Raw genomic sequence first — 22,679 nt, 5'->3', positions numbered from 1 at the left:
TCAGTCCCGGCGGCGGCGGAAGTGGCTTTTCCCCCGGCGCATCTCCACGAGTACTTCCGGTCCCGCCTCCTCCTCGGCCAATGGCAAGGGGTTTGTCTTGCGGCCAATCAGCAAGCGCGTATCAGACGCGCTTCCTGATTGGCCAGGAGGAGTATTGGTGTGGCAATAGCGAATTTCCATTCGCTATTGTCACACAATGGGTGGAGTCGGGACGCACTGCTCTGCGCCCCGGCTCCACCCTTTGCATCGCCCTGTTAGAGCCTCTGGCTCTAATCAGGTGATGTAAAAAAAAAATTCCCATTAAGCTCCATGCGTCCAGCGCACCTGCATGCAGATTAGGGGGCCGGACGCATGGATGGGGGGGGGGGGCGCCGCCCCTGTGCCCCCTATACACCGGCCGCCACTGCCTACAGCATATCCCTAGTTGACAATGTGTCCTGTCCTCACTCTCTGACCCTCATTTCCTCCATTACATCTGCAGTCTCTGATAGCCCTCTCCAGCATTACATATATTGAACATTATGTGATGTCAGGAGCCGCATACTAAGCTGTATAATGACCCTGTATCCATTCTCCAGGTGCTGGCCAGTCTGCGCAGTGTAAGGAATAATTTCACATTACTAACCAACGTCCATGGAGCACCAAACAAGTAAGTGTCTACACAACGCCATTTTTTTTTATTTAGGCAAAGTATATTCCAAATAATACATTGCATAATGTTGTCTGTTCTGGAGGGCTCATTTACAAAAGATTAATATGTTCAGAGACAGGCAACAAAAATGGAGAAAGAGAGGGAGGGATAAAACATATTGGAAGAGACTGCAGAAAGGTAATATGTACAGTCTGGAGGAAAGAAGGTAAACGGGAGACATTATGGAAGTGATTACATTTCAGGAGGTTCATTATGAAGTGGAGATCAAGACATGACCTCAAGCTACTTTTAGAAAGAATTATTTTACCCAAGAGTAGTTGATGATTGGAAATGACTTGCAGCAGAGGTAGAGAGTCAGACAACTGTGTATTTTTTAAAAATAATTAATTAAAGCACCCCATTCCTTTGTGCTTGCGCGCCAAAGCACCCCATTCCTTTGTGCTTGCGCGCCAAAGCAAACGCATACGTAAACGGTGTTCAAACCACACGTGAGGTATCACCGCGATTGTTAGAGCGAGAGCAATAATTATAGCACAGGACCTCCTCTGTAACTCTAAACAGGTAACCATTAAAAAATTTTAAAGCGTCACCTATGGAGATTTTTAAGTACTGTAGTTAGTTGCCATTCAATGGGTGTGCGCAATTTTAAAGCGTGACATGTCGGCTATCTTTTTAGTCAGCATAACATCATCTTTCACATTATACAAAAAAACTGGGCTAAGTTTACTGTTTCGTTTTTTTTTTAATTCATTGAAGTGTATTTTTTTCCAAGAAATTGCGTTTGAAAGACCGTTGCACAAATACAGTGAGACATAAAATCCCCCACAGTTATTGCCTTTTCTTTCACTTGACCCTCCTTTCTAGATTGTAAGCTCCAACGAGCACGGCCCTCTAATTCCTCCTGTTTTGAATTGTATTGTAACTGTATTGTCTTCCCTCACATTAAAAAGCACTGCGCAAACTGTTGGCGCTATATAAATCCTGTATAATAATAATAATATTGCAATGACCGCCACTTTATTCTCTAGGGTCTCTGCCATAAAAAAAATAGGCAACAAATGTCAGAAGCAGGTCTGGTCTTGAAGTGGTTAAACGGCTCTGGCAGTAAAAGAATTAAACATGTATATTAAAAAAGAATAGCGCACACATGCAAAAGAAATGACTATCAAATATGGAGACAATCCATAAATAAAAATGGGGGTTTGGTCCCACCATATGGCCATATCGTGCTCAAGCCCACCACTACGTCAAAGTACCCCATTATCAGTGGCTCCTACACTATCCATAAAAAAAGGGGTGAATCCAGCCTCTCTTACCCTTGGAGACAACACTCCTTGCTGGGAGAGATGTGCTAATGCACTACAAGGGACTCCTCCTATATCTACTTGATAGTGGACACTGATAGAGTACAGATGTGTGTGTGTTTGCTTGTTTAAAGAATTAAACATGCTTGTGGCCAATATAGATGTATACTCAGTTTTTTTTTTTTAAGTTTTATGTACAGTTACACATTCCTGCGTGCCTGGCAGAAATGTTAATCCATCAAAATGGCTATTACCTTTTAAAAGGTGTAATAATCAACTATGTCCACTAGATGGCGAAGTCCAGCAATTCTTACCAACAATGCTTACAGTGTACCTAAACCAAAAAAACAAATATGAAATAAATATATTGCAGCTTAGCTTACCAGTCCTTTTCTGATTGCATTCATTATTTATTCAGGCTTTTTTACCTTTATTTACACCTGGGGATTCTTGGCCCAAATAGACTATTTAAAGTGATAGCAAAGCTGACCTCTAGTCAGAAAAACGTTAGGGACCATTTTGACCTAAACCATTGCTGGTGGCGTATTAAACCCTATGCTGGCGTAACATTTACAGCATCTTGGGGATTCCATTCGATTCAAGGTTCTCCTCAACTGTCTCCTAATAATATCAAAAAAGCGATTGGGAAGTCAAGATGTAATCGAGGGACACTTTTATTACAACCATGTGTGGGAGTTTGAAAAAAATTTACTTCTACTTGAGAAACCTGTGCTGAAGCCAATAGAAATTCAACCCATTGACTCCCACCAACAGGTTGACCTTTTCCATTATGTTATACAATATTTGTAAAACCCAACTGCCTCTGTTAAGATAGACTAAGCTTTGTAATAGTAGACAACACTGCCACTAGATGGCGACATTTCCATTCAAATCTTTTGCAATCTTTTATGCTGTTTGAATTCTGTGATATTTGGCTCAGTGTACAAAGCTAACAAATCAGGATAAGTGTCGGTTCACACTAAGGCGATCCGACTTCGGGGGCGACCTGTGAAGTCACGTGCACCGAGACTTCGGCGCAACTTGCACGGACTTCACATAATGGAAGTCAATGCAAGTCGCTCCGATGTCGCCCTGAAGTAGTACAGGAACTATTTTCTAAGTCGGAGCGACTTGAGTCGGTCCTATTACAACGGTTCCCGTAGCACAGAATGGACCGCGATTTTTTAGGCTGACAGGTCGCCTGACAAGTCGCGGTAGTGTGAACCGGGACTAAAGGGTTTGTGTTAATTCAGCATTAAAAAAACTAAAATAAAACTAAAAGGTTTATATACAAACATTAAAGTAAGGAAAAGGAATTAAATAGTTAATGAAAAAAATATTTGGGTTAACTAAAATTTTAATTGCAAATTTTACAAAAAACAAATGTAGAGCAAGGCCCCTTTCATACAGGCGGACCGTTCAGATCGGCCTGTCCGTTTTTTTGGCGGATCTGAACCGTCCTCCTATGCATTCCTATGGGGCATCGGATGTCAGTGGAGACATGTCCGCTGACATCCAATCCGATCTGTCAAATCTGGACAGATGGAAACCCTATTTTCCATCCGTCCAGCAGATCGGATCAGATGAGAACAGACAGATGGTCCGTTCCCACCCGATTCCCCCATAGAGATGTATGGGGCTCTGACAGCTGTGTCTCCACACACAGCACGGAGAACAGCTGTCATCCTCCTGCTCAGCGGGGGATCGGCGGATCGATCCCCCGCTGAGAAAAAACGGAGTCCGTCCGACGGACTCCATGTGTGAAAGGGGCCTAACTAAAAAAACTTTTCTGTGACTTGTCTAGGTGCAAGAATGACATTTCTGGTAAAAAGATTTTTCTTTTTCCATTTGACAAACAAATTCAATAATAAAATGTTTAGTTAATGTGTTTTATTTTCACATTTCTATCTGAGTATTCCAGTATTTCAGTATCCCTGATTTTAGTACAATAAATTGTTTGAAATAGAGAGCACTATGGTTTCTCTTTTCTCTATTTTCTGGTAATACACAATTGATGGATATCTGCAGAGGAGTCTATTTGGGTCCAGGTACATCCAGAGGAAGACTATATATAAATCCTGTATAATAATAATAATAATCCCAGTGAGATCCAGTGGGACATAGTTACAGGCAATTGAGGCTCTGTAGTGGGACCATTGCTTGGAGGTGACCCGGCATTCCAGCCACAGGTGGTCACTGAAGTCACTGGATTATAGAACTGTAGAACACAATTGATTTTTGCACAGCGGTGGATTTTTTATATATTTATTGGGACTACGCACATTGATTGCGCTACACTTGATGTGATATTTTTAGTATTGATTACAGGTGGACAAGTGCTGGCAGCAATCAGGAATATCTATAGAATTTTGCATGTATATATTGTTTTGCTCTGAGTTTTTGATCTTTGTGAGCAGTTGTGATTAGCTGTGTGTACTGAGTTGATCATGCAGTTAGTTGGTATTAACTTGTAATAATTTTGAACACTGATTTTCTACACGAAGTTTTATTTATTTTTGCGCTGATTATACATATTGGATATAATTAGGATACAATAAAGGTTAATAAGGGGCTAAAATGTTGTTTTAGTTCCGGTTCCCATATACAGTATGCTTTGCAAATCACATGCAATGTCTGACATCGCTATAATGTGAACTGACACTTATGCCTCGTACACACGCAACGATTGTTGGCCGTGAATTTTCGGCCAACGTCCGATGGGCCGATTTTCGGCTTGTTAATATGATGCTTCCGACAACCGACTCCGACTTTTCGGCCGAACAAAATCTGGTATGCAGGCTATAAAATTTTGGTTGGCCGTCAACAGAACGGCCGATTGTTCCTCAAGGCCCGTACACACGTACTGATCGTCGGCATACAAACGTCGAAAGATCTGCCGATTGTACTCTTGTTAGTATGGTGCCTCCGACAGCTGTCTGCGCACATTCTGCGGACAAGAGTCTGTCTTGCAAGCATTAAAATTTTTGTATGCCGACACCAGAACGGACGATTGTTCGCCTGTCAGTACAGAATTCGGCAGACAAAAATGTGATGAGCAAGACTGGGCATGCTCAGAGAAGAAAAAACACACGGAAAGTTAACCAGAACATGACATCACTTCTGAAGTAGAATTTTGTTGGCCAAGAAAATTCGTGTGCAGTCTAGAGCACATTTCAACCAACAAAACAACACTGGACAAAAGACGGCCGATCGGTCGGCCGATAATCGTTGCGTGTGTACGAGGCATTAAGTCCCGGTTCACATATGTGCGATGACTGACATCGCATGTGATTCGGAGCGCACTGCTCTGCAAATCCCATAGCGAATGTAGCCAAACAGATTGTATGGCTGAATTTGCATCACATTCGGGCACAACTCGCACAGGACCCTTTTTTGGGTCCGCACCAGAATTGGATCGAATGGATGTTCACATCTATGCGATCCGATTCATGTCCAGACTGACAGTTCCCACTGCGATATGTGAACTGATCTGGGGGTGTCGTTAACTTTTTATTGACACCCCCAGTGATTCACATATGGCAGCATGAACTTGAACTGCCTGCGAGTTGAATGCGACGCGGGAACCCTCAGTGGATTCACAGGGTTACCGCATCGCACAAGTGTGACCCGACACTTAAACATTCATTTTTTGTTGTTGTTTTTATTTTCACCTAAAAGCAATTGATTATTGAAAGCTACACTAGTAGGTTTCATGTACAGTAAAACCTTGGATTGGGAGCATAATTCGTTCCGGAAGCATGCTTGTAATCCAAAGCACTCTTATATCAAAGCAAGTTTCCCCATAAGAAATAATGGAAACTCAGATGATTCGTTCCACAACCATTTATTCATAAATCCTTCAATTTATAGTCCATATAAAAAGATTATAGCAATGTGATTGGTTGTGTAACCATAAAATGTCCATCCACAAATAGCCGCTTCCACAAGGGGATTGGAAGCAAAATCCAGCAGGAGCTACAGAGTATCAAAAGAGAAGAGAGGCGCCTCTAAGTGTAGCAAAATGGTTCCATTTAATGAAGGTACAACATTTAGCAACTCACATGGTTGATGAATAAAATAGGCACATCTAAGGATGCAGGCATCCGGGGTAAAGCTGTCCACATAGACCATCTTCTGAACCACCGGCTGCTAGTCTGTAATCCTGACCGGGAAGACCACCCTGGAGTAAAGCGATCTGATAGCGAGGGGCAGCATGGAAGGGATGACGTAGATGGTGGTGCAGAAGATGGTCTATGTGGACAGCTTTACCCCGGATGCCTGCATCCTTAGATGTGCCTATTTTATTCATCAACCATGTGAGTTGCTAAATGTTGTACCTTCATTAAATGTAACCATATTGCTACACTTAGAAGCGCCTCTCTTCTTCTTTTATACTCAGCTGTGACTTGAGGCTACTTGTATATCAAGATATTGCTTGTATATCAAGTCAAAATTTATTTGAAAATTTTGCTTGTCTTGCAAAGCGCTCTTAAACCAAGTTACTCTCAAACCAAGGTTTTACTGTATAAATAATTGCAGAGCCGGGCTGAGCTGTCATACGTACAATTCACTGATGTGAGTGATGGTGCTGGACCGATGCAAGTGAAAATGCTTCTGATTGATGTAAATCCAAAGAAGCATATCCATGATGACAGTATAGTATAGGACCTCTTCTGGTCCTAGGCTACCACCTCTCTGATAGCATCAAGAGGGGGCGCTCATCAGACTGTAAATTCTTGGATATGTACTGAGGAGCGCGTGATACAAAAGGTCATCTCACTTGAAGAACCTTATGAAACATTTAAAATGTGAGAGCATCAAATCTAGCCAACATGTTTCAGGGGGAAGAAAACTTCATCAGGGCTAATGTCCAAAAATCAGAAGATAAAAAGTAAAACATGCTGTAATTATCTCATGTAAACAATGTAGTAATGTAAGTGAATAAAATCTATAGAGCAATAAAGTATCCATAAAACATCCATGTCAATAAAATGGTGGTCAACCCCAAAAAATCTAACAATCAAGATGATTCTATAATTGTATAAAAAATATTTATAAAACATAATAAAAAAAAGTGTGTGTGTATACAGTATATATATATATATATATATAATCTAAAAACACAAATAAAATAAAGAAATAACGTATATTATTGTGACCACTATGTTATTGATATGGATTAGGTTTGGACCGATACTGTTTCCTTTTTATCGGCGAGTATAAGTACCGTTACTTTTCGTCAAGTACTCGCCGATACTGAGTACCGATACTTTGCAGTGCAGATTGCATCAATACAAATGAATCGGGCACAAATCGCACTGCAAAGAACTGCATGCAATTTGAACAGGAATGAGGTGCGATCCCTGTCCGAATAGCATGCGATTTCCCCCACTGCTCCTGTGTGTGTATATAAAAAGGGAAAAGTGCCATCTAGTGGGCAGTTTAACCACTTTACCGCTAAGTACTTGAATAGTACTGCGGCAAAGTGGCTCGTTCCCGTCTGACGACGTAGACCTACGTCGCCAGACTCCTCCCCTGTAGGCGGCGCTCGCGCGCCGCCGGAGGCACGCTCCCGCTGTTTTCATTCACAGCGGGAGTCGGGCCAGGGGAGGAGCAGCGGCGATCGCCGCTGCTCTGCCCCGATCGTCGGGGATCTAGTGTGGAGATCCGCCGCCTGTGTAAACACAAGCGGGCGGATCTCCATAGTGACAGGGAGTGACAGATCGGAGTGTTCAGCATAGCTGGACATCCGATCTGTCCCTGTCTCACACAGTCACCCCCCCCCCCCCACACACGTTATTAAGCACCAGGCATACATTAACCCCTCCCTCTCCAATAAAATTAACCCCTTCCCTGCCAGTGTCATTTTTACAGTAACAGTGCATATATATAGCACTGATTACTGCAGTAATGTCACTGGTACCCCCAAAAGTGTCAAAAATGTCAGTCAAGGGTCCGATCTGTCCGCCGCAATGTCGCAGTCCCGCAAAAAAAAATCGCAGATCGCCGCCATTACTCGTTAAAAAAAAAACACCAAAAATGACAGAAATATTTCCCTTTGTTAGTAAACGCAATAACTTTTGCGCAAACCAATCAAAATACGCTTATTGTGATTTTTTTTACCAAACATAGGTAGCAGAAAACAAATTGGCCAAAAATTTAAAAAAAAAATTGGTTTTTACATCTTTTTTGGGGGGAATTTCATATAAAAAAATGTTAAAAATATTGTTATTTTTTCAAAATAAACGCTCTTTTTTTGTTTATAGCGCAAAAAGTAAAAATCGCACAGGTGATCAAATACCACCAAAAGAAAGCTCTGTTTGTGGGAAAAAAAGGACGTCAATTTCGTTTGGGTACGGCGTCGCACGACCGCGCAATTGTCAGTTAAAGTCGCACAGCGCCGAATCGCAAAAAGTGGCCCAGACGTAAGACAGCAAAATGCTCTAGTGGTAAAGTGGTTAATAAACATGTTAGAACTCATATTAAAGAGGAAGTAAACCCTCCTTTGACACTTTTACCTATAGGTACTGTAAATATTTCCTAAACATGCACAGTTTAGGAGATATTTACCTTACATGCAGCCAGTGACGTCACTGGCGCATGCGCTCTGAAGGAACGGCCGCTGGTGCCGTTTCTTCAGAGACCCGTGCCGTGACCGTCGGCTCCCGCGCGCGTGCGCGGGAGTGACGTCACCGCGGCTCCGGCCAATCGCGATCCCGGAAGACGGGCGACTGGACATGTCGCCCATCATAGAGGTGAGCAAGAGGCACGGCGGGGGCTCGTTCTAAGGTAAGTATTTCATAATGAGCTAGTATGCGATGCATACTAGCTCATTATGTGTTTCTCTTTCAGCTTGTAAAAAAAAAAAAAATATATATATATATTTAACTGAGTTTACAACCTCTTTAATACATATTTGGTCAAATGTAAAATCTGCATAGGTGTCTCGGTCCTGCTGATGATAGAAAATCACGGCTGCTGGAGGTGCTCACAGGACTGGAGGAGAAGTCCCAAGACCCCCTGGGTATACGGCGAAAGTGATATCCACTTGGGGGGGGGGGGATTGCCTATACATCTCCAGCCCTGTGAGCACTTCTAGCAGGTGTGATTTTTTTATCATCCCTGGGACCGGGACACCTATGCAGATTTTGCATTTGAACCGTACTTAATATGATTTCTAACATTTTTAATAAACTGCCCACTAGATGGCGCTTTTCCCTTTTTATACACACACACAGAAGCGGTGGGGAAAATCGCATGCGATTCGAACAGGAATCACACCACATTCCTGTTTAAATCGCATTCAATTCTTCGCAGTGCGATTTGCACCCATTCATTTTGTATTGGCGAAAATTACCCCGCAAAGTATTGGCTTCGGCATTTTCACAAGTTCGAGTATCGGTATCTGAGCCTCCCTAATATCGATGTTTTTAGGATATCTAATTGCTCTATAGACTTTTTTCACTTACACTTATTACATAATTACAGTATGTTTTACATTTTATCTTTTTTGAAGAAGAAGAAGAAGAGGGAGGCCTTTCCCCTGAAATACATTGGCTGCATTCCATGCTTTTAATCATTAAATGTTTCAAAAAGTCCTTTAACCACTTAAAGCGGAGTTCCGGCCTCAAAATCGATTTTGGGCCATCCGCTTGCTGAGTGTCACCTGAAAAAGAAATGGATGCTCCCGATTTTTTTTTTTTTTTTCACTTACCTTGTTTTTGAAGAAAATATACTCACCTTCCTTCCATTTCCTCCCTCTGCGGCCGCGGCCCGCACCGTCTCTTCCGGCTTGTGATGACTCCTGGGAGCTGAACGTCATCACTCCCAGGAGTCAATGCGTCTGCACCGGCCCCACTCGTCACTTCTGGTGCAGGCGCGGCATTCCCTGCTAAACAGCTTCTGGGCATGCCGGGCCGGTGCAGGGCATTATGGGACTCCGCCGTCACCGAAGAGGAGGCAGAAGAGGACGCGCTGGCTTCAGCTGCCCACACCTGAGATGGCAGCGCGGGAGAAGAAATTTTAAAGGTAAGTATTTTTTCTAAAAGGTAAGTGCGACCTGGGACAGTACAGAGGCTATCCATTGTGGAATGTACTAGCCCTGACTGAACCGGGGGTATTTTTATCTAAAATTCACCCCCGAGGCCGGAACTCCGCTTTAAGGACCGGGCCTATTTCTGACACTTGTTGTTTACAAGTTAACCACTTGCCTACTGTGCACTTAAACACCCTTCCCATCCAGGCCAATTTTCAGCTTTCAGTGCTGTCACACTTTGACTGACAATTGCGCGGTCATGCTACACTGTACCCATATGAAATTTTTATCATTTTTTTCACACAGATAGAGCTTTCTTTTGGTGGTATTTAATCATCTCTGGGTTTTTTATTTTTTACAAAAAAAAAGAATAAAGACAGAAAATTTTGAAAAAAAAAAAAAGTTTTTCTAATTTTCTGCGAGTAAATTTTGAAAATAAATTTTTCTCCTTCACTGATGTGCGCTGATGAGGCGGCACTGATGGGCACTGATAGGCTGCACTGATGGGCACTGATGAGGTGGCACTTATGGGCACTGATGAGGTGCCACTTATGGGCACTGATGAGGTGGCACTTATGGGCACTGATGAGGAGGTACTAATATGCCGCACTGATAAGCACTGATAGGCGGCATTGATAGGCGGCACTGATAGGTGGCACTGATAGGCGGCACTGATGAGCACTGATAGGCGGCACTGTTGGGCACTGAGAGGTGGCACTGAGAGGTGGCACTGCTGGGCACTGAGAGGCAGCACTGACGGGCAGCACTGATGGGCACTGATAGGCGGCACTGATGGGCACTGGCGGATGGCACCGATGGACACTGACGGGTGGCACTGATGAGCACTAATGGGCGGCACTGATGAGCACTGATGGGCAGCACCATCAGTGCCCACACTCAGTGCCCATAGTGCTGCCAGTCAGTGCTCTTCAGTGCCTAGATGAGCAGGCACTGATGGGCACTGACTGGCAGCACTATGGGCACTGATTGTGGGCATTGATGGGGGGCAATGAGGCGGGCACTGTGGGCACTGATGGGGGGGCAATGTGTGTATTACCTTTAGTAATCAGGGCACTGGTGATCAGTGCCCTGATTACATTCCTGTGTGTCCCCGGCGGCTGATGGCTCCCCCCTCCTTCCTCACACTGCAGGCTCTGTGTGAGGAAGGAGCGCCGGCGATGAGAGATGATCTCATATGTTTACATATGAGATCATCTCTCATTGGACGGCTTGATCACGTGGTGAATGGCCGCTGTGATTGGCCATTCACCACCATCTGTGATCGGCTGTGTCCAAGGGACACGGCCGACACAGATTCTCCCCAATGCGCGTTCGCGGGAGCGCGCAGGGAGAGTCTTTCTCGGAGGCCGTTTAAAAACCGCCTCCCGAAAATTCAAGTCCGCGCTGCAGCCGTATATAGGCTGTAGCGCGGATGTCAGGTAGTTAAAATCAGTATTTCTTGCTAGAAAATTACTTAGAACCCCCAAACATTATATACTTTATTTTAGCAGAGACCCTAGAGAATAAAATGGAGATTGTTTCAATACTTTATGTCACACCGTATTTACAACACAATTAAAAAAAAAAATACAGTTTTTTGAATTATTAAATAAGAAAACAGTAAAGTTAGCCCCATTTTATTTCTATAATGTGAAAGAAAATGTTATGCTGAGTAAATTGATACCTAACATGTCACGCTTCAAAATTGCGCACGCTCGTTGAATGGCGACAAACTTTGGTTCTTAAAAATCTCCATGGGCAACGCTTTACAGATTTCTACAGGTTACAAGTTTAGACTCTAAGGCTAGAACTATTGCTCTTGCTCCAATGATCACGGCGATACCTCACCTTTATGGTTTGAACAACATTTACATATGTGGGCGCAACTTACATATGCGTTCACTTCTGCGCGCAAGCTCGGAGGGATGGGGCGTTTTAAATGTTTTTTTTTTTTCTTTTTTCTTTTACTTATTTTTTTTTTCACTGTACCTTTAAAAAAAAAAATGTTTTTGCTCACTTTTATTCCTTATAAATGTCATGTAAAAAGTAATAGAAATAAGCAGGACAGGTCCTCTTTAATGTGAGATCTGGGAACAAAAAAACTCAGATCTCACATCTACACTAAAAAAAAAAAAGTCTTTTGTTTTCTCCAAGAAAAAAATGGGCCCCTTAAGGCCATTAGGAGGAAGTGACGTGTGACGTCGCTCCGGTCCTCCAAGGCCATAGAGTTAAGTGGGGGCCATCTTGCCCTCACTCGACTTCCTGCCTAGGACTCCATTGGACCGGATCGTTTTCCCCGCTACCGACAGCTCTGGTAAGCGGGGAAAATGACCAGGAAGCGGTGGGAGGGGGGGTCACCTCTCCCGCCGCCCATAAAAGTGATTTAGCGTTGAATCCGCCACTGGAACCATTTTTATGTTGAGGAGGACCGCTCGCCAGTTAAAAAAATACCGTGGTTATGGCAGCTATCTGCTGCCATATCCCCGGTATTTAACGTCAAAGTAGCGACGTAAATACAGCAGAACTTACACAGGGAAAGCTGAGATCTATGTAACCAGCAGGGATGTGCTACCAGTTGACAGCTCAGTCCTGCACAATGCAGAAGATGGTCCTGCAATGTAGAAGAAGCCCTTGTCCCAGCTGCATCCCCAACAGCACAACACCCAAGGCCTCTTCTGCCTCTGCCTTGATCTGACCTCTAGTCTAATGTGAGGTTCACTTAGGCATTAATACAAGGATAATGATCTTAAATTTAATCCCCTGAATTGTCAAATCCTATTGGACTCTGCCAAGGTCAGACCGAGAGGCACCTGCCTTGGGTGCTGCTCTGAAGGGGAGCACAGCTAGGACAGGAGCCTCTCCTACCTTTGCATCATCCAGCTGTGTCCTGCCAAACCGACAGCTCAGTCCTGCCGATTACACTGGAAGAGTGGGGCTCTCCCTGTGTAACAAGAGTCACTCCGCTCTTTGTGACAGCAAATAGAGCAAAGCTTGGCTCTCTCAGAGGTGTGATGACACATGGAGAGCTTCCCTGCTCTCCCTATGTAATCTGTAGGACTGAGCTACCAGTCTGACAGCTCGGGTCCTGCTCTGCGTCCATTTGTAAATTAAAAAAACGTTTTTAAAATTACATTTTAGCTCCTTATTAACTCTTAGGTTACCCTTAAGGTGGGTACACACTATAAGGGCTCTTTCACACGGTCCGCCTCCGTAGGCGGATCCGTGCTGCTCAGCAGGGGATCGTAAACACAGATCCCCCGCTGAGCAGGAAGGTGACATCTCCTTCTCCGCTCTGTGTGCGGAGAGGGAGATGTCAGAGCCCCATGCATCTCTATGGGGGAATCGGATGAGAGCGGACCGCCTGTCCGCTCTCATCCGATCCCTGGACGGATGGAAAATAGGGTTTCCATCCATCCAGATTTCACGGACAGGATCGGATGCGGATAACAGCGGGTATCAGCAGACATGTCTCCGCTGACATCCCCTGCCCCATAGGGATGCATGGGGGATCCGATCAGATCCGCCTAAAAAACTGACAGGCTGGTCTGATCGGATTCGCTCGTGTGAAAGGGGCCTTAGACAACCGGACGAATGATCGTCTGGTTTTCTTCGATTTTTCACAGCAAGTCGAAACTAAGGATGGAAATAAAATACTGGGTGAACCCTCTGCACACTGCTATACCCTTTCAAGCAAACTTTGCAATACAAAAGAGGGATATTTAGTTCACATTGTAATACATCAGTGGTGGGGAACCTACGTCCCGGGGGCCGTATGCGGCCCTCAAAGTCATTTGGTCCGGCCCCCCATGCAGCTGAGTCTGTGTCTCTCAGCTGATCTGTCAGAACGGGGCCAATGCTTCCTGTATAGTTCCGGCTCCATTCTGACAGTCTGAGTGAGTCACAGGCGGAGTGATATCAAATGCACTCCGCCTGTGACCAATACAGGAAACATTGCCTCTTCCTCTAGCGTGGCACCGCTGCTAGCCAGCATTTCCCGCCAGCAGCGCACAGAGCAGTACCAGCCAGAACCAGCAGTACCAGCCAGAGCCAGCAGTACTCACAGCAGTACCAGCCAGAGCCAGCAGTACTCACGTCACTATAAGCCAGAGCCAACAGTACCCACAGCAGTATAAGCCAGAGCTAGCAGTACCCACAGCAGTACCAGCCACAGCCAGCAGTACCAACAGCAGAACCAGCAGTACCCACAGCAGTACCAGCCAGAGCCAGTAGTACCCACAGCAGTACCAGCCAGAGTCAGCAGTACCCACAACAGTACCAGCCAGCAGTACCCACAGCAATACAAGCCAGCAGTGCCCACAGCAGTACCAGCCAGCAGTACCCACAGCACAGTACCAGCCTGAGCCAGCAGTACCCAAGGCAGTACCTACATCACAGTACCAGCCTGAATCAGCAATACCAACAGCAGTACCAGCCTGGGCCAGCAGTACCAGCCAGCAGTACCAGCCAGCTGTACCCACCAGCAGTACCAGCCAGCTATACCCACCAGCAGTTCTTTTCAAAAATTACCACCACAAAGTCAACTGCGCTCCAGACTGATTGACGCAAACCTGGAAAACCAGTTGCGAGTAGCAACATCATCAATACCAGCTAACATCACACACCTCACCAAAGAGAAGCAGTTGCAGCCATCACATTAGGGTGAGTTAATTAAATTGTTGACCAAATATAACAGGCACATTTTTAAGTTTATAATTTTGGACGGCCCCCGAATGATTTTATAAATACCCAAATGGCCCTTGGCAGAAAAAAGGTTCCCCACCCCTGTAATACATGTTTAAGCTGATCAACTGCAACAAAGTAATCCCTCTCTGGTCAGTCCTACTCTGCTCTGCCACTGCAAATACTACTGTGGACACAATGCCTTCATGGAGCAACAGCTACTAGGTTTAGGTCCGGCCACTGACCTGCAATACAATAGAAACAAGATATACCTGTGCCAGATTCCAATAGCTTGTATATGCATATAATCTACCGGGCGCTAAAGGGGTGTGGCCACATATGAAAGATGGAAATAATGTCTGAACATTCCCGTACGACAAAGGCTTTTTTTGTTTATTGTTTCTGATCATGCCCAGTCTTTCATATTTTTCTCGTATGAAAAGAGTTCACGAATGAGAACAATTTTGGAGTTTGTCCCTTCAGAAATTTTCATTTGGAAAGTCTGAGTCGGATGTAGAAAGTTGTTTACTATACACTATACGAAAATCAAACGATCGTGCCTCTTACAGAATTTTTCTTCTGATTTTTTCATAGTGTGTACCCAGCTTTAGTAATTTTTATTTTTTGCTGACTTTTTTTTTATCTATATGTAAATTTAGAAATTTGAATTTGTTTGATGTTCATAGTGCCATCTTAAAAAAAAATCTGTGTATCAGAAACATGATTCTAGCACCTTTATAAAAGGTACAAATTGCATAATAAAGTTTGTAGTCAATTAATTATTTTAATATTTATTGATTATATGTACTTTGTTCACTTTAATTTATTTTTATTAACTTCTTTTTTCCTGAAGCTGGGGACATACATTATATTGTATTTTTAAAAGTATTGGAATGCCGGCCTTTACACGCACATGAACTTTAATTACATCCCAGTCTTAGCCCGTACGATTCAATATTGAGTTGGCCCACCCTTTGCAGCTATAACAGCTTCAACTCTTCTGGGAAGGCTGTCCACAAGGTTTAGGAGTGTGTCTATGGGAATGTTTGACTATTCTTCCAGAAGTGCATTAGTGGGGTCAGGCACTGATGTTGGGTAAGAAGGCCTGGCTCACAGTCTCCGCTCTAATTCTTTCCAAAGGTGTTCTATCGGATTGAGGTCAGGCCAGTCAATTTCCTCCACCCCAAATTCACTCATTCACGTATTTAAGGATCTTGCTTTGTGCACTGGTCCAAATAATTTGGTGGATGAGGGATTATGGTGTGGGGTTGTTTTCCAGGGGTTGGGCTTGGCCCCTTAGTTCCAGTGAAGGGAACTCTTAGACCCAGTTCACACTACTCCGACTTGGGACGCGACTTATGTGACCTCAAGTTTCTCCAAGTCGCTTGTCATTACAAATTCAATGTAAATGAATGAGAGCCGTCTTAATATGCATTACAGAAGTCGCCTCGACTTCAGAAAAGGTTCCAGTACTACTTCAAGGCGACCTCTATCTATCCGACTTGTGCACATAGACTTCAATGGGAGTCGCCTCTAAGTCGGATCCTTATCTATTTTCAAGCGACTGTGATCAGACTTTCCAGGAAGAAGAAAAAGATTACCCAGGCATTCCCCACAGACAAAGTCGATTATCATTTAAGTCTCTTCAAAGTCTCTTCAAAAGTCTCTTCAAAATCGCGCTAAAGTTGCTCCTTCATGGGGCGACTTTCTGGTCACGGTAGTGTGAACCGGCTCTTAAGGCGCCAGCATACCAAGACATTTTGGACAACAGTTTGGGGATGGCCCTTTCCTGCTCCAACATGACTGTGCACCAGTGCACAAAGCAAGGTACATCGATGAGCGAGTTTGGGGTGGAGGAACTTGAATGGCCTGCACAGAGTCCTGACCTCAACCAGATAGAACACCTTGGGGATGAATTTAGAGCAGAGACTGCGAGCCAGGCCTTCCCGTCCACATCAGTGCCTGACCTCACAAATGCACTTCTGGAAGAATGGTCAAACATTCCCATAGACACACTCCTAAACCTTGTGGACAGCCTTCCCAGAAGAGTTGAAGCTGTTATAGCTGCAAAGGATGGACCAACTCAATATTGAACCCTACGGACTAAGACTGGGATGCCATTCATGTGCGTGTAAAGGCAGGCGTCCCAATACTTTTGACAATATGGTGTACAATTCTGGTGACAATGAAGAGGGTACTTCCCACCACTTTGGAGCGACTTCTTTTTCTCCATTTATTTGTGTCGTTTTATCTCCCTGGAGTTCAGCGTTAACAAACCTAAAGGGAGAAGATAAGAGAAGTTCATTGTTAGGGTTTACGTACAATTTAAACCCCGTATAGATAAATGCAGTAGATTCCAGACCGCTGTGCCGTCACATCGCTGTACATCGCTGGTTTTGCTAGGACTTTTGTTCACTGTGGAACTTTCAGTGTCTGAGTTTATACAGAACGGACATGGTGTTCGGATTCGCTCCTCCTATGGTGACATAAATCCCCATTGGCTGCCACACCTCGGGTACAAGAGCAAAACAGCGCCTTATCTCTGGCCCGTATGATAATGCGTCCTTTTTGGTCTATCAGCGTGTGACATACAAGGAGCGCATGATAAGATGTACAGTTACGCTGTTGGCCGTGTTTGTTTTTGCTTGACAGATGCGTTATTCCAGATTCTTTTGAAGTTAATCTTTGTTTTGCATTCCTTACAGGCGATCACCTATGTCCAACCATCCCCAAATCAACAGAGTGAATATACAAGGTCAGTCATTGCAGCAGTTTCCTTTAACCCTGTGTGTGGGCGTTGTTGTATTTCACCTTTTTATGTGATGGATGTATAAAGCTGTATGCTGGTATTTAAAGGGAACTCAAGATTAAGAAAATATTAAATACAGTACAAGAGTTAAGTGTATTCTTGAATCTCGGTGTGCTTTGTGTATTTCTTCCAGATCTGTGCAGTAATCCAATGTAAAACTTCCTGTAATAAAGACAGCTCACTGCTGCTCTCTCTCCTTGTGCAGGGTGACTGGTCTGGTCTCCACCCCCTCCTTTAGTCTTCTGTAGGCAGCATGTAGTGGGTGGAGCCTGCTGGGCCCCTCCTACAGCACTATATAAGAGGGATATTTAGTTCACATACAGTACATTGCAATACATGTTTAAGCTTATCAACTGCAACAAAGTAATCCCTCTCTGGCCAGTCCTACTCTGCTCTGCCACTGCAAATACTACTGTGGACACAATGCCATCATGCAGCAACAGACACAAAATGGGGTAGAGCTACTAGGTTTAGGTCTGGCCACTGACCTGCAATACAATAGAAACAAGATATACCTGTGCCAGATCCCAATAGCTTGTACATGCATATAATCTACCGGGTGCTAAAGGGGTTTGACCACTCACTAGTAAGTTTCACAGCAAGTCGAAACTAAGGATGGAAAGAAAATACTGGGTGAACCCTCTGCACACTGCTATACCCTTTCAAGCAAACTTTGCAATACAAAAGAGGGATATTTAGTTCACATACAGTACATTGCAATACATGTTTAAGCTTATCGACTGCAACAAAGTAATCCCTCTCTGGCCAGTCCTACTCTGCTCTGCCACTGCAAATACTACTGTGGACACAATGCCTTCATGGAGCAACAGACACAAAATGGGGGAGAGCTACTAGGTTTAGGTCTGACCACTGACCTGGAATACAATAGAAACAAGATATACCTGTGCTCAGATTCCAATAGCTTGTACATGCATATAATCTACAAGGTGCTAAAGGGGTTTGACCACTCACTGCTGCTCTCTCTCCTTGTGCAGGATGACTGGTCTGGTCTCCACCCCCTCCTTTAGTCTTCTGTAGGCAGCATGTAGTGGGTGGAGCCTGCTGGCACCCTCCTACAGCACTATGTACAGCACAGTGAGGATTGGTTTGCAAAGGCATTAGGTGCACACAAAGAATGGAATTATATAATGTGGCCCTAGTAAGTTTCACAGCAAGTCGAAACTAAGGATGGAAATAAAATACTGGGTGAACCCTCTGCACACTGCTATACCCTTTCAAGCAAACTTTGCAATACAAAAGAGGGATATTTAGTTCACATACAATATATTGAAATACATGTTTAAGCTTATCGACTGCAACAAAGTAATCCCTCTCTGGCCAGTCCTACTCTGCCACTGCAAATACTACTGTGGACACAATGCCATCATGGAGCAGCAGACACAAAATAGGGGAGAGCTACTAGGTTTAGGTCTGGCCACTGACCTGGAATACAATAGAAACAAGATATACCTGTGCCAGATCCCAATAGCTTGTACATGCATATAATCTACCGGGTTCTAAAGGGGTTTGACCACTCACTGCTGCTCTCTCTCCTTGTGCAGGGTGACTGGTCTGGTCCTCACCCCCTCCTTTAGTCTTCTGTAGGCAGCATGTAGTGGGTGGAGCCTGCTGGGCCCCTCCTACAGCACTATGTACAGCACAGTGAGGATGGGTTTGCAAAGGCATTTGGTGCACACAAAGAATGAAATTATATAATGTGGGCCTAGTAAGTTATATACTGTATGTAAATGAAAGTTGTTGTGCCTGGAGTTCACTTTTAATATGCAGTGCTCCACCAGTGGAAAGATTTCTACATTTCATGAGTGTATTTTTTTTTTTATTATTATACAGGATTTATATAGTGCCAACAGTTTTGCGCCTAACAAAATGAAGGCAGACATTACAGTTACAATACAATTTGGTACAAAAGGAATCAGAGGGCCCTGCTCGTTACAATCTAAGAAAGAGGGTCATTTGATACGAGTAATAGGTGTGGGGGATGGGCTGATGGAGAAGGTGAAACAGTGTATTAGTTAGAAGCCGGATAGGCTTCTTTAAAGAGTAGGATTTTCAGGGATCGTCTAAAGATGGATAGATTAGGAGACAGTCTGTCAGTTTGGGGTAGAGAGTTCCAAAGGATGGGAGAAGCTCTAGAGAAATCCTGGAGGCGAGCATGGGAGGAGGTGACAAGGGAGCTAGAGAGCAGGAGGTCTTGGGAGGACCGAAGAGAGCGGCTTGGTTTGTATTTTGAGATCAGGTTAGTGATGTAGCTGGGGGCCGAGTTGTGGATGGCTTTGTAAACTATTGTTAGTATTTTTAATTATATTGGTTGGGTGAGTGGAAGCCAATGGAGGGATTGGCAGAGACGGGTGAGGGACACTGAACAGTTGGTAAGGTGGATGAGTCTTGCAGCAGCATTCATTATGGACTGGAGGGGGGATGTATTCTGCTTGACGTAAGAAGGGTGACACCACAAATTTAGACCCTGCAGTTCTGCAAACTCTGTGCCACTTTTCACTACACCCGTCCCCACCCCAAGCTCCCTCCTTCCTGTAAATCAAGCACTGTACTCCCCATTGGCTTACAAAGCAGACACCCACTGCAAGCCTAGTTTGAACTTTCAGACAATGTGTGGGAATACTTCAGGCAATAATGTGAGGAAAACTGTATAATCATTTTATGTAGAACACACCGGTAGTTGCTCTTAAAAAATCTTCATCTTTATTCAGGAACCACAGAACACAACTGCTGATAAGATCAGTTGACGGGTTTCAGCCTATAAGGCCTTAATCATAACTAATGTTTGACTAATTGTTATGACTAAAGCTCTATATGCTGAAACGCATCAACTGATCTTATCAGCAGTTGTGTTCTGTGGTTCCTGAATAAAGATGAAGATTTTTTAAGAGCAACTACCGGTGTTCAGATCATCTTTCTACATATGTACTCTGTTAAACGGCTGTGGATCTGTGCACCCGGGAGCTCGTTTATTGGTGAGCTGTATGGGTAATAGCACTGCTCCTTCTGTTTGCATAATTATTTTATGGCTTTTATTGGCTTTTGTAAGTAATCTAAGTGCTCGTTCACACCAGTTGTGTTTGTCATATCATGGCCTCCTATGTTCGTCAGCTCCACCTATTGGCCATAATGAAGAATTTTTCGGAATTACCTCAATATAAAAAAATACTGCATTATGGCCACTAGATGTGGCTGACGATCATAACAGATAATCATATTACAAACAATATGGCGATCATTCGTTGTGCCTCTGTGAATGCTCAAATCATTCGCACAGCAAATAATCTTTTAGATATAGACCCCTTTAAGTTCACCCAGAGTTTTTTTTATTTATTTTTTATTTTTTTTAAGGTGGTTGCCATTACTAATGGGTCAGTGATGCAAAACATCGAAGCATAGGGTCAGCATAATAACTAAACAGCCAGCTTAAGATTTCAGTAAATTCTGACTAGTCCCTCTAGTCAGACCCTTAGTCTCGACTTTAGGTTAATGTCTTGGCTTTATATGTGACAAATTACTTTAAAGGATATGATGCTGATACATTTGATGTTCCTAATTTTTTTTTTTTATGTTTTTATAAGATACAGTATAGAAGCCTATTGTTAGGTGCCATAGTGGGTATTATATTTGCTATAGTTACATTAACCACATACCGACCGCCCGCCGTCGATTTACGTTGGTACTTTGACACTAAGTACCGGGGTTATGGCAGCAGATAGCTGCCAAAACCCCGGTATTTTTCAAAACGGCAGGCGGTCCTCTTTCAGATAAGGTTGGTTCCAGTAGCAGATTCACTGTGGGATCACCCTTACGGTGTGGCGGAAGAGGTGACCCCCTCCCGCCGCGTCCCGATCATTTTCCCCGCTTACCGTACCCACCGGCAGCGGGGAAAACGATTCGGTCCGCGCTCCTCACAGACAGGAAGTTGAGTGAGGGCAAGATTGCCCCCACTCGACTCTATGGTCTTGGAGGACCAGAGCGACGTCAAACGTCGTCACCTAGCAACCGGTTTAAAGAGACAATTTTTTTAAGCAATATTTTTTTTTTCTTTTTTAGTGTAGATGTGAGGTCTTTTTGACTCCGGATCTCACAATAAAGAGGACATGTCATGCCTATTTCTATTACAAGGGATGTTTACATTCCTTGCAATAGGAATAAAAGTGATCAAAATTATTTATTTTTTCTGAAAAAACTGTGTAAAACTAATAAAAAAAATAAATAGGAAAAAAAAATTAAAGCGCCCTGTCCCCGTTAGCTCGTGCGCAGAAGCGAGCGCAAACGCAAGTCCTGCCCACATATGTAAACGGTGTTCAATCCACACATGTGAGGTATCGCCGTGATCGTTAGAGCGAGAGCAATAATTTGAGCCTTAGACCTCCTCTGTAACTCTAAGCAGGTAACCTGTAGAAATTTTTAAAGTGTCACCTATGGGAATTTTTAAGTACCAATGTTTGTCATCATTCCACGAGCGTGCGCAATTGTGAAGCCTGACATGTTGGGTATCTATTTACTCAGCGTAACATTATCTTTCACATTATAGAAAAAGATTAGGCTAACCTTACTATTTTCTTATTTTTTAATTAAAAAAAGTGAATTTTTACCTGTAAAATTGCATTTGGAAGACCGCTGCGCAAATACGGTGTGATAAAAATATATTGCAATGATCTCTATTTTATTCTCTAGGGTCTCTGCTAAAAAAATATATTATGTTTGGGGGTTCTTAGTAGTTTTCTAGCAAAAAAAAAAAATGGTTTTAAACAACAAGTGTCAGAAAGAGGCCCGGTCCTTAAGTGGTCAATATGGTTATGCCCGGGTGGCAGGGTAGGTGGGTGAAGTCCTGCTTGACCCCTCCGCTGGGCCTGCAATGTGGGACTGAAGTAAGGCCCATTTTGTTGTTTGGCCTCTTCTTAGAATACAGCCGAATACTGTATGTATTACTGTACGGGACTCCTCATGGTTGACCACTTTTGCGCACTTCCTCGTACCTACTTAAGAACTTTCCATGGGTTCCTGGCTGACCCCTCATCTTTCACATATATTATTGTTGACATTTTCTTGCTTGCTGGCTATGATGATAGTGCCATTCTGCACTCACTTTGGTTACATTATAATGCTTTCTATTGTTATTTGACAGCTGAATAGCTTATAAAATGCATTCACCTGTAAATGTCACATGTCACT

The 22,679-nt window shown here is 43.7% G+C and overlaps 1 protein-coding gene across 3 annotated transcripts in view; it reads left to right on the top strand.

Annotated features, from left to right (window-relative positions):
- The window catches only part of PDE4B (phosphodiesterase 4B), a 711,253-nt gene that overhangs the window by 493,608 nt on the left and 194,966 nt on the right, over nucleotides 1-22,679 (top strand). For all 3 annotated transcript variants that reach the window (XM_082264993.1, XM_082264994.1, XM_082264995.1), the window contains 2 exons: nucleotides 579-649; nucleotides 17,377-17,426. In XM_082264993.1, the coding sequence (XP_082121119.1) occupies nucleotides 579-649; nucleotides 17,377-17,426 (121 nt within the window). The remainder of the gene's footprint in view (nucleotides 1-578; nucleotides 650-17,376; nucleotides 17,427-22,679) is intronic.

This window comes from Pelophylax lessonae, assembly GCF_965119305.1.
Source record: "Pelophylax lessonae genome assembly, chromosome: 8".
In the NCBI taxonomy this organism is placed as follows: domain Eukaryota; kingdom Metazoa; phylum Chordata; class Amphibia; order Anura; family Ranidae; genus Pelophylax; species Pelophylax lessonae.
Note: the sequence above shows the minus strand (reverse complement) of the source record. Positions and strands in the feature narration are given on the sequence as shown.